The 12,777-nt window shown below is 45.0% G+C and overlaps 1 protein-coding gene across 1 annotated transcript; it reads right to left on the bottom strand.

Annotated features, from left to right (window-relative positions):
* Nucleotides 1–10,419: 10,419 nt before the first annotated feature.
* On the bottom strand, nt 10,420–12,207 carry LOC123170863 (uncharacterized). Its single transcript, XM_044588596.1, has 2 exons — nt 11,006–12,207; nt 10,420–10,827 (listed from the first exon to the last, which is right to left on the bottom strand). Exon 1 carries the CDS (start codon nt 12,109–12,111, stop codon nt 11,188–11,190), a length of 924 nt encoding a protein of 307 aa, XP_044444531.1. The 5' UTR covers nt 12,112–12,207; the 3' UTR covers nt 10,420–10,827; nt 11,006–11,187.
* Nucleotides 12,208–12,777: the final 570 nt, after the last annotated feature.

Here is a 12,777-nt window from a genome sequence, read left to right as displayed (position 1 = left end):
CCATAGCCACATGGGCAGCCGCAGAAGATGGGCCAGGCCCACTAGGCACCAACCCGTGCTGCACCGCCAACATAGGGGTCATGGGCGCCGAGCCTGGCTCACAGGCACCACAGGCCCAAGTGTAGGCCCAACCCGAGACGCATCACCCCGAATGCTAGGGCTCGCACACGGGCGCTCCTCCACGCCACCGCCGGTGGCAACAAGGTTAGCGCGCCTGCGGCCGACGATGAGTCAAGCGGCTCCAGCACCACCGGTGTGGGCATCAGCGGAGTAGGCGGCCGAGGTGACCCCGCTGCCGCACCTGTAGGCACATGCGGCAGCCAGATCTGGCTCGCCATGGACTTGGAACCGCGGCCACCAGTGCCAAAGGAGCGCCACCGTTCTGCAACGAGCGAGCCCCCTAGCTCTGCCGCACGGGCTACGAAATCTTCCACTGAGCACACCTCGCGCTCAAGGCCCACGCTACCATGTAGGTCATCATCCACGAGCTCTGCATCCTCGTCGTCAGACTCCAACCGGCCAGAGCCCAGAAGCGAGACCCCCCAGGGGCAGCGCCGGGTCCGGGTGGGAGCAAAGCACCGCCGGGCGGCCCATAACACACGACCGCCGGCACTCACCGCCGTCCATCCCTCGTCGGTTGGGAGCGACGCCTCATCGCACACTTCGTCACCCGCGTCTCCCCCCGAGATGCCCACGCGAGTTGTTGGCATTTCAAACTGGCAACGAGGGAGTTTCTGGTCGCAGCTAACATAGGATAGCTCATTTGCTCCTTTCATGGATGTGTTCTTCTGGCGGTGTGTATAGGCATTGTGGAGGAATGAGGGTTCTTTTCGTGTTATCTTGCAGCGCACCGTTTCCCCCTCGAGACTGGACTTTTTGTTGTTTTTGCTGGCCACTTGCACGACTCGAGATTGCCGGTCCGCGGGCCCTGTAGCTGATGCTAGTAAACTGGCATTGGTTCCTGTGCGTCGCGGCTATTGTGGTAAAGGGATTGCGGAGGGTGGTGCATGTTCTAGAGTTTGTTGTGCCGACGATGGTTGATTGAGCGCTGAGTTTGGTGGGTTGTGGCTTCTCCGTTGGAGTGCGTGTACAGGTTTCATTCATTGCATTGGATCTGCCGTAGTTTTTCTGCGTCGCAGCATTTTTGCTGTGGCGACGTGCCGTGGATGAAGATTATGGGCCGTACAAAGTGTCTGGTTGTACATTTTTGTAAAAGGGAATCTAGATGACCAAGAGAAGGTATGTTCTAGACCAAGCAGTGTTCAAGAAAACATTTTTAAGCGATGCTTAAGCGACGAGTGACGGAAAAAACACCTCGCTTTGACCCTAAGCAGTAGATTAATCGTTATTCAAAAATTTGGCTAGAATTTGACTGTTTTTCAACAACATATTCTTGGTTGCTTGCGCCACAATGACAATATGAAATTTAACTTATTATTAGGGTCTGTTCGGGAACTATTTCCTACAGATTCGGGCCAAATTCTGGCACATGATCTCAATAAGGCTATGTTTGTTTGAACTGGACTAAATTTTAGTTGTTATGTGCTTGCTGTGTTAACCTGATATCTATTTTCTATGGTGTGAACTGCATTTTAGATGCTACTCCCTCCGTCCCATAAGTGTTAAAAAATATCTTACATTATGGGATGGAGGGAGTATTTCATTTCCCTATATGGTATGTTTTCTACTTTCATGTGCATACTATTTAAAAATAGTCAAACTCTAGCGAAATTATTAAAAACACTTAATCGGTCAGTGCGCTAATCAACAACATTTTGCTTCGCTTACACTTCATGCTTTTTTTGAACATCGGGACTATAAGAGAAGGTATGTTCTGGCTAATGATGATAAGGTATCATATTAAAACATTTCACGCTTACTTTTGTCTATCAGTTGGTAATTATTTAGAAAGACACCAGACAATTGACTCTGCAATCCTGTTTTGTCATTTCTAAAGTTATTTTCAAAGAATTTATCATCTTTTTGGATTACATCAGATGCTCACTATAGAAGGCCAAAGAAGGAGGGTTCTTACATGGTTCATGATGGATGGATGGTATGGTAACAATCTGATGGTATCAAAATAGTCTTTTCACCGGCATACTGGTGCAGCATAGTGGTATTTGAGTCAGAAAAAGTGCATTTTCAAATATAATGCGCACTTCAATGTTGGAATGTTAATGCTAACAGCTATATCTTAGAACCTATAATGTATGTTTCCTGCTATCTAGGAAATGTTAAAAATAATCAACCTTTGTTTTTTTGCAGGATATTTTTTCAATCTTCTACAATATATTGTGCTATCTTTAGTTAATAAGGCCTCCCAAAAGTACATATATGTCCTTACTTCAATTATTGTGAGGTTATTTCTCAAGTGAGTTTTATGGTTATGCATATTCCTTTTAACCTGGCTGAAATTTCGATCAACAAATTTGTTGTTCTATTCTTTCCACAAACTTCTGTTATTCTTTCTATGATTTTATGGCATTGATATCATTTATATTATCACATGCACTGAAAAGTTTGTTAATACAAACAAGCAATTAACTTCAATCTTGAACATATCTTCTGAACTTTTTTCAGAAAATAAGGATCAAAATATATTACTGTTAGCATAAGAGTTTAAGAACACTTACTCCCGCACTGCGCCTAATGATAAGACCATTGTAGCTAACTACCAGCCTGCCACTCATGAGTATTTTCCCTCCATAACAGGGCAAGTATAATGCAATTTTTATTAACAACAGAGGCAAATGAGTTGCAGATGGGAAAAATGAATGCTTCTGATTTAGCATCAGGAAATAAGAGAAATCCTACACATACAGATGCCATCAACTCATTGCAGCTAAGTAGATCCTAAAAATGGCATGAAAGTATTGCAGGTTTGAACCGTTTCAGAGGGCCTCTATGAACACAAACGCCTATCTTTCTGGATGTTTTCTACAGTTTTTGCCAGATTACTAAAGGAGTATCTCGTATTACATAAATACATGTATATGTATAGGGTATATATTTAAGCTCAACAATTGGGGTAGATCTTCATAAAAAGAATTTCAACCCATGTAAATGATCAATAGAGCATCCACACCACATAAGATCTTCATAGATATCCAGGTGATATTTCGAACCCAACTTACTGCGAATAGAATCTTGTTGTACATCTATAAGAATAGTCGAATACAACATCATTGACTTACACAAACATCATTCAAACATTACCTCATCTGTTATCAGTTCATGAGTACCAAGAACACATGAGGAAATTTAGCCTACTCACATAATCCAAAAGCATACAGAATTTCAGATTCATGTTTTTACCCTGATTATCCGCATGCTTCTGTAACCTTTGTTGTTGCCGTGGCCTTCCTCTTCCTCTCTCTCTCTGCACCTCCCTCTGGCTCTCTCTCTAACACAACAAAGAAGAAGGAGGAAGGAAGAAGACAGTGGACACGGGAGGATTTTTTTTCCGGCGCTCGAACGCCACTTCCAAGAGCACGAACTCGTAAGCCTCGATCTATTACAACGCATGGGGGACTACTTATACCCTGGGACTCGCCGGGCACGTACCCACGTCCCAGTCTACCATGCCGAGCGCCCGATCCGGCCCGCGCCGTCCACGCCCGCGACATGCACGTACATGTCTGGGTCGTGCGCGCCCGCCCAGGATCGACTCCAACGCTCCCCCCGTTCTTACCAACAGAACACGCAACGCGGCCACGCACACGCGCGCTGACTCGCACACACACACACACGACCTGCCCGGGCTCTCCAAGCACACGACGCGCACAACCGCACGCAACGCGGGCCTGCCCAACAGCTTGCAACGACCAGCACTGAGCTCCAACGACCTGGCGTGGTTTACGGCTAACATTTCTCCCCCTAAACCACGACCTGCCGTCGCCGGAGTTGTTGCGGCTTCCGTCGTCATCGTCATGACCGTCGCACCACGCCGCTGCGGCCTCCGCCGCGCAGCACCCCGCGTCCCGTGCTCCCAAGCTCGTGTACATGACGCGCACGCACGCAGCCGCCACGGCCCAAGTCCAGCGCCTTGACGCGGTCACTCATCCGCTGCATTCGCCACGCCACACACTCCCCGGCCGGTGCACCCGTCGCGCTTCGACGCGAACTCCAGCAACAAACGCCGGAAGGATGTAGCCGAACTCGAGCACGGACTCGAGCACAACGGCGACATACGCCTCCTCCCAACGTCAACCGCACGCTCGTACGCGCGCCCACGGTCCTGACGGGCCCGCCGCGTCCAGTGCGCACCCATAACACGCACCGGTCGCGCCCGGCTCGCCACCGCGGCTTATTGCCCTGCACCGCTGCGGCCTCAACCGCAGCGCAGCACCTCCACGGTCGTCGCGCCGAGCCGCTGCGGCCTCTGCGCCACCAAGCAGGTCCTCCGCGACCTCCTCGTCTCTGCGACCGCCGTTGCTCGTCGTGCGCACGGCATCACCCTGCATCGTTGCGCACCGCAGCCGATGCCTTCATGTCCGCCACGCTCGCCGCGCGCCCGCGGACACCGCCGCACGCCACGGCCGCCCCTCGAACCTTGTGGCTCTGATACCAATTGTTGTTGCCGTGCCCTTCCTATTCCTCCCTCTCACTGCACCTCCCTCTGGCTCTCTCTCTAACACAACAAAAAAGAAGGAGGAAGGAAGAATAGAGTGGACACGGGAGGATTTTTTTCCAGCGCTCGAACGCCACTTCCACGAGCACAAACTCGTAAGCCTCGATCTGTTACAACGCATGGGGGGCTACTTATACCCTGGGACTCGCCAGGCACGTACCCACGTCCCAGTCTACCACGCCGAGCGCCCGATCCGGCCCGCGCCATCCACGCCCGCGACATGCACGTACATGTCCGGGTCGTGCGCGCCCGCCCAGGATCGACTCCAACGCTCCCCCCGTTCTTGCCAACAGAACACGCAACGCGGCCACGCACACGCGCTGACTCGCGCGCGCGCGCACACACACACACGACCTGGCCGGGCTCTCCACGCACACGACGCGCACAACCGCACGCAACGCGGGCCTGCCCAACAGCTTGCAACGACCAGCACTGAGCTCCAACGCCCTAGCGTGGTTTACGGCTAACAACCATCGCGACAAGCACCTGCAAATTTAATTGTTTGCTTACATGTCAAAGGGATTGTATTTGAGGATATCTGAAATTTTTTAGGATTTTTAGCAACCACACAGATCCCAACTTAATACTGATAATGTCAGCTCATTTTCATCCTTCGAGCATCTCCAGATTTCATAGCTATTAAAATTCCAATTCTAGTGTTTAGTGAAACTCACAGAGAATATTAAAACTGGTATATTTGGCATGACATTTCTCAAATAATAGATGTGGTTGTAAACTGTTTTTACTTGGTTGTTGGACAGAATTATTCGTCGAATTAATTAGTAATTTGTTATTAACTTATTATTCATAGATATCATATCAACTATGTTTCACTCCCGGGTCACAAGAACTGATGGGATTCTGGGAAATTTCCAAACAATTTAGCTAAATGTTTCTCAGGCACTACTACTGGTGTTCACTCACTCTGCTGATAAACATGTAGTAGTCCAAAAAAGAAATCTCAGATTGTCCAATTTTATTATGCCTGGACTGGACGGAGCTTAGTAATTAGTAGCTTTAATCATCAAGAATTCTGATTGCCATCTTCAGCAAGCCCAGCTGCTTAAGTACAACGAGTACCTAAGCCATATGGTTCTGTTTACATCTTACTATATATTTTTTCTCTTTTGTAGATTTGTTGTAAATTACATCACAAGTAATGAGCTTCTTGCTTACCCTTCAGTCCTGACTATGTAGGATGATTTTGTACTTGATCTATCTTCTACTTTCTTTTATTTACAAGTAAATATAGTTTAATGAACCGTTTTTCTATTTGTTGGCACTACTGAGATATCTCCTTTCCTGGATAGGCGAGCTTTTTGATATCGTGAGATTCATAAGTTCAGTATTATGGACCATATGTGTAATATTCTGGGAGTCCTTGCTAGCTAATACTCATGCATTACATATTTATCTCTCTTTGATAGTCACAAGGGTTATTGACATGAAATTATTTCGTATGCTTCATACAATATACACACTGTAAGTTCTTTGTTTATATGCCTATGGTTTGCCACCTTGGAACCATATATGTGTGCACGTACGATGGAGCTGGCAATTGCGTCGTTCGTAGGCAAAACCACTTTATCTGATGTCAATGACAATCTACTCCTTTATGAGAGGTTCCGAACCTGCAATCTCCATGAGGCCGGCCAATTCATAGTGTTTTAAGATAATCGTTAGTTCTAATAAAATGCATGTAGAAATAGTTGTTTCAACAATGGTAAGGTACAACTGTGCAGTAACGCGTGCCTTTGGTTCTATTTACTAGGAGCCTAATAGCACATTTGCTGCAACATGCCCGTAATCGGCACATTTGTATGGGGCAAGAACCTGATAACACTATCACTACGCAAGGTTCAGAAGGAGCCTAATAACTTATAACATAGTCAGATAGTGGTGGTAAACTAACAACATATAAGATATCAAATAGGATTTGCCAGGAAAACTTTTGGAAACAAAAATATGTACACCAATATGAAATAAAATGCATAAGCGGAATAAGAATCAATATCTTGCTTTTGTTGTGAAACATTGTCATACCTGTGTTCGTTTTTCTTCTTCAAAAATACGGGATGGCTATCTTGATACTGCAAAAGACCGAAAAAGTTCATACGGTAGAAGACATTAGTAAGAATATGTGGTTATTTACTGTCTGATTTGATAAGCATGCATCTTTTTTCTTTGCGAGGGGATTAGCTCACATACATCATGAAAGTAATTCCTTCATCCAACTTCTCTTTGATGAAGTGGTAATATATTCCAGTGTGCTTTGTTCATTCACGACACACAAGTTGTTTGCAATACAGGATTTCTAAAAACTTATTGAGTATCACATTATTTTTTCTTTTGTCTTCCATAGCAAGAAACTGATAAAACCAGCCATGGTACTAGATATACACCACATGCATGTTCCTCGACGGTTGCGATGTGCCTCACCTATCACACGCCACCTCGAGCCATGTGTTGCATACATTCAGGAGCCAATGCTTGGCTTTGGTTGAGGATGTGATGGCGAGGGTATAGGTAGAGGACACCATGATTGCAACAACCGTGGCTGAGAAATAGATAGCGACAAATCATTGCAGCTAGAATGTGGCGATCATGGACATGATGTTCAAGTCCTTTTATGCTTGTATTTGTTTTTGCAAAAAACAGAGTTTTCACATGTAAAATGAACAAAATTTAGTGCTAAGATTTTTATATATTTAGAGCACTAATTTTTTTCTCTTGCGACGGAAACATTTTTTTCTTAAATTACAAGCACATATATTATATGAACATTTATATTATGAAAAAGATAACATGTTTCTTTAGAATTCTAATCAAGTATAGTTCTTGAGTATAAGTGCATATGCTACCGAGAGCCATTTGTCTCTATGGATGTTTTTCAAATTAAGATAATAATGTTTACCAATAATTTTAATTTCATGGTGTAACAACCCATAGTTTACAATAAGAACGGAGATCTGTTTTCCCGATTGTGCACTGCAGTTCATGCATAATTTTTTGAGGGAATTTAAAACTTCTCCCTTAAAACCAGTATGTCTAGCCAAGTGTGGGTAATTGGGCATGACATTTGTTCATTTTGCCACATTTGGGTCACAGTGCAATTATTATTATGATACAATGACTTGATTGTATAGAGTTATTTGAATTGGAATTTAAACAAAGAAAACTGAATAATCAAGAAGAAATACAGTCAACATTGAATTCAATGTTACAAACTCATATTTATAAAGTCATACAAGGGGGGAGATTAATAAATTACATAATCGAATGAAATACCAATAGGAAAAGGAATACAATTGGATAATAAACAAAATTTATTGATAATGAGGAAATGTACGAGTATATGCTACAAGTGAGTACAAAAGGAGTAAAAGAGGAGAAAAGACCTAGCTTAAGCCCTCTCCGTCTCTGCATTTTAACTCCATTTTGGATTAGAACCTGCATAAAGTCATACAGATAAAAGAATTTGGTTAAGGGTTAGAATGTATGCATCTCTAAACAGAGATGGAATATCATATTTGAGGTTAACCTTGACGAAACCAGAAATTGGTCTGATTCTGAAGACATAGATGCCTACAATTATGACCCATTCAAGCCAACAATAGACATAATAAAAGCCAACCAAGAATGGCAAAGACAACCAATATTTCCAAGAATAGCATAAAATCCACAACAAACCCAGCCAAACCTCACTTAAGTCAACAGTAGTCTATCACTGTAAGTTTTAGTTAAACCTCATTAAGTCAAATCCCATAGTTAAATTAAGTATTGGTCAAGCTTTCAGATTAAATTAAGTCCACCCAACCGTTTTCCAATATGCTAATGATCTGAGCCACATATTTATGTTAAGAAATTCCTATCCAAGGAAATCTTCAAGAGGATAAACATACACAAGTCCAGCCGAGGGCATAAGTTCGCCAATAGGCAAGCATTTCACATAGGGAAAATAAACCTACCAAGGATAAGACCAAGCCTTTGTTCCCAAGCCAGCCAAAGAGGCCATCCAGCTGTTTAGAACGATAAGCATGAAGGAGAGAATGACAGGTGTAATTCTAGCATAAATCGGTAAATTAAAGCCCACGCTGCCAAACCACAGATCTTACTCATCTGTGCAAAATATGAGTCAACCACATATGTATCATCCATATACGCATTGACCAATAGTATAAATAGGGCACATCAGCAACAGTAGAGTCATAAAACCACTGGTGTCATACACCAACAGAGAAAAGAACCACTAGACTGAGCGAAGAAGCTAGTAGGAGCAGGCGTACCACAAATCACAAGATGCAAACAAGCTTCAGAAGCCCTTAAACTAAGAAAACATAGGATATGGGAGTTGACCAAATAGGATCTGTTCTGATCAGATTTAAAGAGGAGAGGGAAATTTCGAAAACAAAGTAAGAAATGGCAGCATCTGTTCTTACCAGACTGAGGTTTTTTAACATGCTCCCTCTTACCTCCGCTTCTCACATGAGAGGTAAGAAGGTAATATAGGTTCCGCAGAAGCCCATGCAAGATACTCCTGCAAGAAAAAATGGGTATTCAGTAGAGGCATTCTTTCTGCTTACATGATGATTACATATATTTTTTCATATATATTGTCTACAGTATTTCTCTGGCAGCAACCTCTGTAAGGCCGAGTTTCTCATGTGGCAAATTAGACAACCGTGAACCCGTGAGGATTGTATAACAGAACATTGTTCACTTGTTCATATTTTTTAAGGAGGGCTTTGACGACTCCTTACAACGGATCAAACCAATACAACAGTAATGGAATTCACGCGTGACATATATATGAAAGAAGACAGATCAGCTTATTTTAAACCAAAGAGCATGGAGACAAACCTGTAGCAAAACAAATAAGAGGGAAAACAGAGTAGTCAACCAATATCAGCTTAAACCTAAACCATTGAACATGAGTTGTTTTACGGTACCCTGAAACTAACACGGGCCGCTAATTTCCTCCGATCTAACACACAGTTTTAGTTTGTACTCCAACAGCACTGTCATGGAGTACCACCGTTAAACAGCAGGGAGTGCCCCGATCTGGAGGGTAAAATTGGAATAACAAAGGATAGTTAACATGTTAATTTTTAATCCGTCAGTAACTGTAATCCCGAGTTACAAGGGACGACTGGATCATGTGATAAACATTCAGTCACGGCCAGGTTCGGCGGAGCGGGGCCATCACCGTCGCCAGAAAGGTGAGGCCCTGCAGATCGGAGCTAGGCTTAGCGGCCAGAGATGCAACGACGGGTCGCCGATGCGTGACAAACAACCTCTCGACGGGGGTGTGACACGCCGACGGCGGCGGCTGAGATGCAGCATGGTTAAAGTACGACAAAGTTTTGCAGCCTCCCTGATTTATTTATTTTTTGTTGCGGGGAGGAAGAAGATGATTGACGCTACGTGCGTGCAAACAGGAAGGACGGTTTCATATTACCCCGGATCACCAGAGTAGATTAAGGAAATGCAATTAGTCAAAAATTAGATACGGAAAAGACTAAACTACCCTATCAAAGGAACGTACAGATTTACTCGGTACTCCCATATATGTTTGGGGAGTACCAGGGTACCGTAAAAAACCTCTTGAACATACCAGTATTCATCATGTTCACGGAGCAGCCTACTTCATTATTGGTTAAATTGCTGTGCCAAAATCACAGCAGGCAAAGCGCATTAGCGCGCGAAGACATACATCAGCAGAAGTTGGCGATCAGTTTGTAATGGTGTCATAGCTGGGAGGCTCATTAGCAGATTATTGTGTGATCCACGCACAACAGGCGATGCAGCTGCTGGCACTATTTAAATATAAAACTTTCTGTAGAGGAAAATTAAAAAACTTTCTGTGTAATTATGCATACAACTTTCAGCATTTTTTTACACAAAAGACAACTTTCCCCTGCTTAAATGGAATCAGGGTTTGAACTTTGAAAAACAAAAACATCCATAGCATGGCTATAAAAAATAGAGACAGTTAATTAACAAGACATAACACAAACTCTTCCATCAGCCATCAAACTCACACCACTATCCCATCATCCATCCAACAGGAAACCAAACGAAAGCCACCAACACCAAAACAGCAATCTAAACTTCTTCAATGCTTGAGACTTCTGCTTCCTCATTGCCATGTCCATCATCATCACTTGATGCTTCAACGACAACACCAGCCGCCGCTGAAGAAAGAAACAATCATGGAAGAACACGCAGTCAGTATGCTGAGAAAGCATCTTAGTGTCTGCTGATTACACATTCACTATTTTTTATTTGTGCCACAGATTGAAATATATTAGGAGTAATTAACATCTATTCCCAAATCACAACTATACATGCATATAAAAAGTTAAGGGGTACCTGGAGGATAGTAGAAGCTAACGTAGGGAAAGAGGGTCCATTTGATATTAGGATGTAGGCACAGCTTGCTCGAGAGCATCTTCAAAGGTGATTCAGTGACTTGAGATCAATTTCATAGGTGCCGAGATTTGTGGTTAAAAAATGATATCAGTACCCTCAACGGAGCCAACCAACTCTGGTGATTATGTGAAATCACTAGTGGGAAGAAGAGTCTCGAGGTTGATGTCTCTCCGTTGTGTCCACGACACAACTCCACCGGGATCCACCTCCCTCGACCAGACGGAGAGGAAGAAAAAGAACAGGTGTGCGATTCCCAGCCTACCGTCTTCCCCCACCATCAGGATAGGATTGTCGCTGGCATCCTGCATCTCCTCCGACAGATGAATCTCCGACAGACAGGAGGTTCCCAAGTCGTACTTGAGAATACTGCAACCTTCAACATCCTGGCCCCGGAAAAGGAGGAAATAGAGCGCGTCTCCTGCGAGGACACTAGGCATGGAGAAATAGACTTCATCCTCAAACGTACCAACATCGGTGACCGCCGAAGAGCTCCAACTAGCCGTCTCCGATGAGTACACGGACGCCGTAGCGACCTCCTCTTCCTGGTGAAGGATTACGAAAACGACGCGGAATGGACCGGAATGGCAGTCACCGTGGCGGCAGCTGTCCGCAGCACAGATCACTGAGGCAAACGACCTTGCCTTTTCCGACATTTCGAGGCTGCCAAGCACTGTTTCGCTGCCCGTCATGGGGTCCCAGATGACCAGCAATGGCATATCCTCATCCTCATCGAAGTACCGAAGGAGGACACGGCCGTGGCGACAATCTTCCACGGCATATTGGTGCTGGGGGTCGGGACCGCGCGCCAGGAAATCCGTGGTGGGGAAGAACTCGATGCTGAGTTCCGGCCAGTCGCGGAGGAAGCTAGGCATGGGAGGTGTTCGGTGGAAGTCGCCGTGGTGGCGACGGAAGGCGTGGCTGGCGAGGAGGTCGCGCCATGGCTTGTAGGCGAGGGAGGAGCGGAGGAGATTACCAGGCTCGTCCTTAGGGAGGCGGATGAGGATCTCCTCGACGAGCTCCTCAATCTCGCCCAGCTCCGCCGCCATCGTCGTGTGTGCCTGCGGGCTGCGGCGGCGGAATGGATTTTGGAGGATTTTTTGGTGTTAGGGTTTCGAGTTGGACAGGACCAAGAGGAGCGAGGAAAAATTCTGGAGGCGCGTCTCACAAGATCGGTCCGCTGACAGTTTTGATATTTCTTTTTCACACTCCAGTCCTTTAACTATAACATATTTACCGACATATGCAATTCAGCGGTCCAATGCATCTCGGACAGGCCCACCTTGCTATGGTCGAAAGAAAGTTCTTCCTCTAACTACTCCCTCTATTTCATTTCATGTAGCTCAATTAGCATATCAGGAATATATTTGGACCATTTCTTTTGGGGTTTGGATGTTTTTACCCATGAACAAACATCCAAAAATGGTATAGTCGACGCCTCGCGCGCAGAAACATGCGTTTTTAATTCACATGCATGCAATGCCCAAGCGCATCATCACTCCCACGTCGTCACCCCCTCCCCGGCTCCGGACACACGCATATCCCTCACGTGCATCTCTCCATTTACCGCTCTCGTTAGCCCACGCGTCATCGCTCATTCATGAATGGAAATGAGAGTTTACACGTCCAAGTTTTCTTTGAAAATCCTATCTCAAGAGGCAGAGCGCTTTTTTCTTCGTTTTCAAGTTTGCCGACACGCATTTTAAAGTGTACCT

This window comes from Triticum aestivum, chromosome 1D (assembly GCF_018294505.1).
Source record: "Triticum aestivum cultivar Chinese Spring chromosome 1D, IWGSC CS RefSeq v2.1, whole genome shotgun sequence".
NCBI classification, from domain to species: domain Eukaryota; kingdom Viridiplantae; phylum Streptophyta; class Magnoliopsida; order Poales; family Poaceae; genus Triticum; species Triticum aestivum.
This window is presented reverse-complemented; position numbering and strand designations above follow the sequence as displayed.

Coding starts and splice junctions, on each gene's coding strand:
- LOC123170863 (XM_044588596.1), bottom strand. CDS start 12,111: ATGGCGGCGGAGCTGGGCGAGATTGAGGAGCTCGTCGAGGAGATCCTC.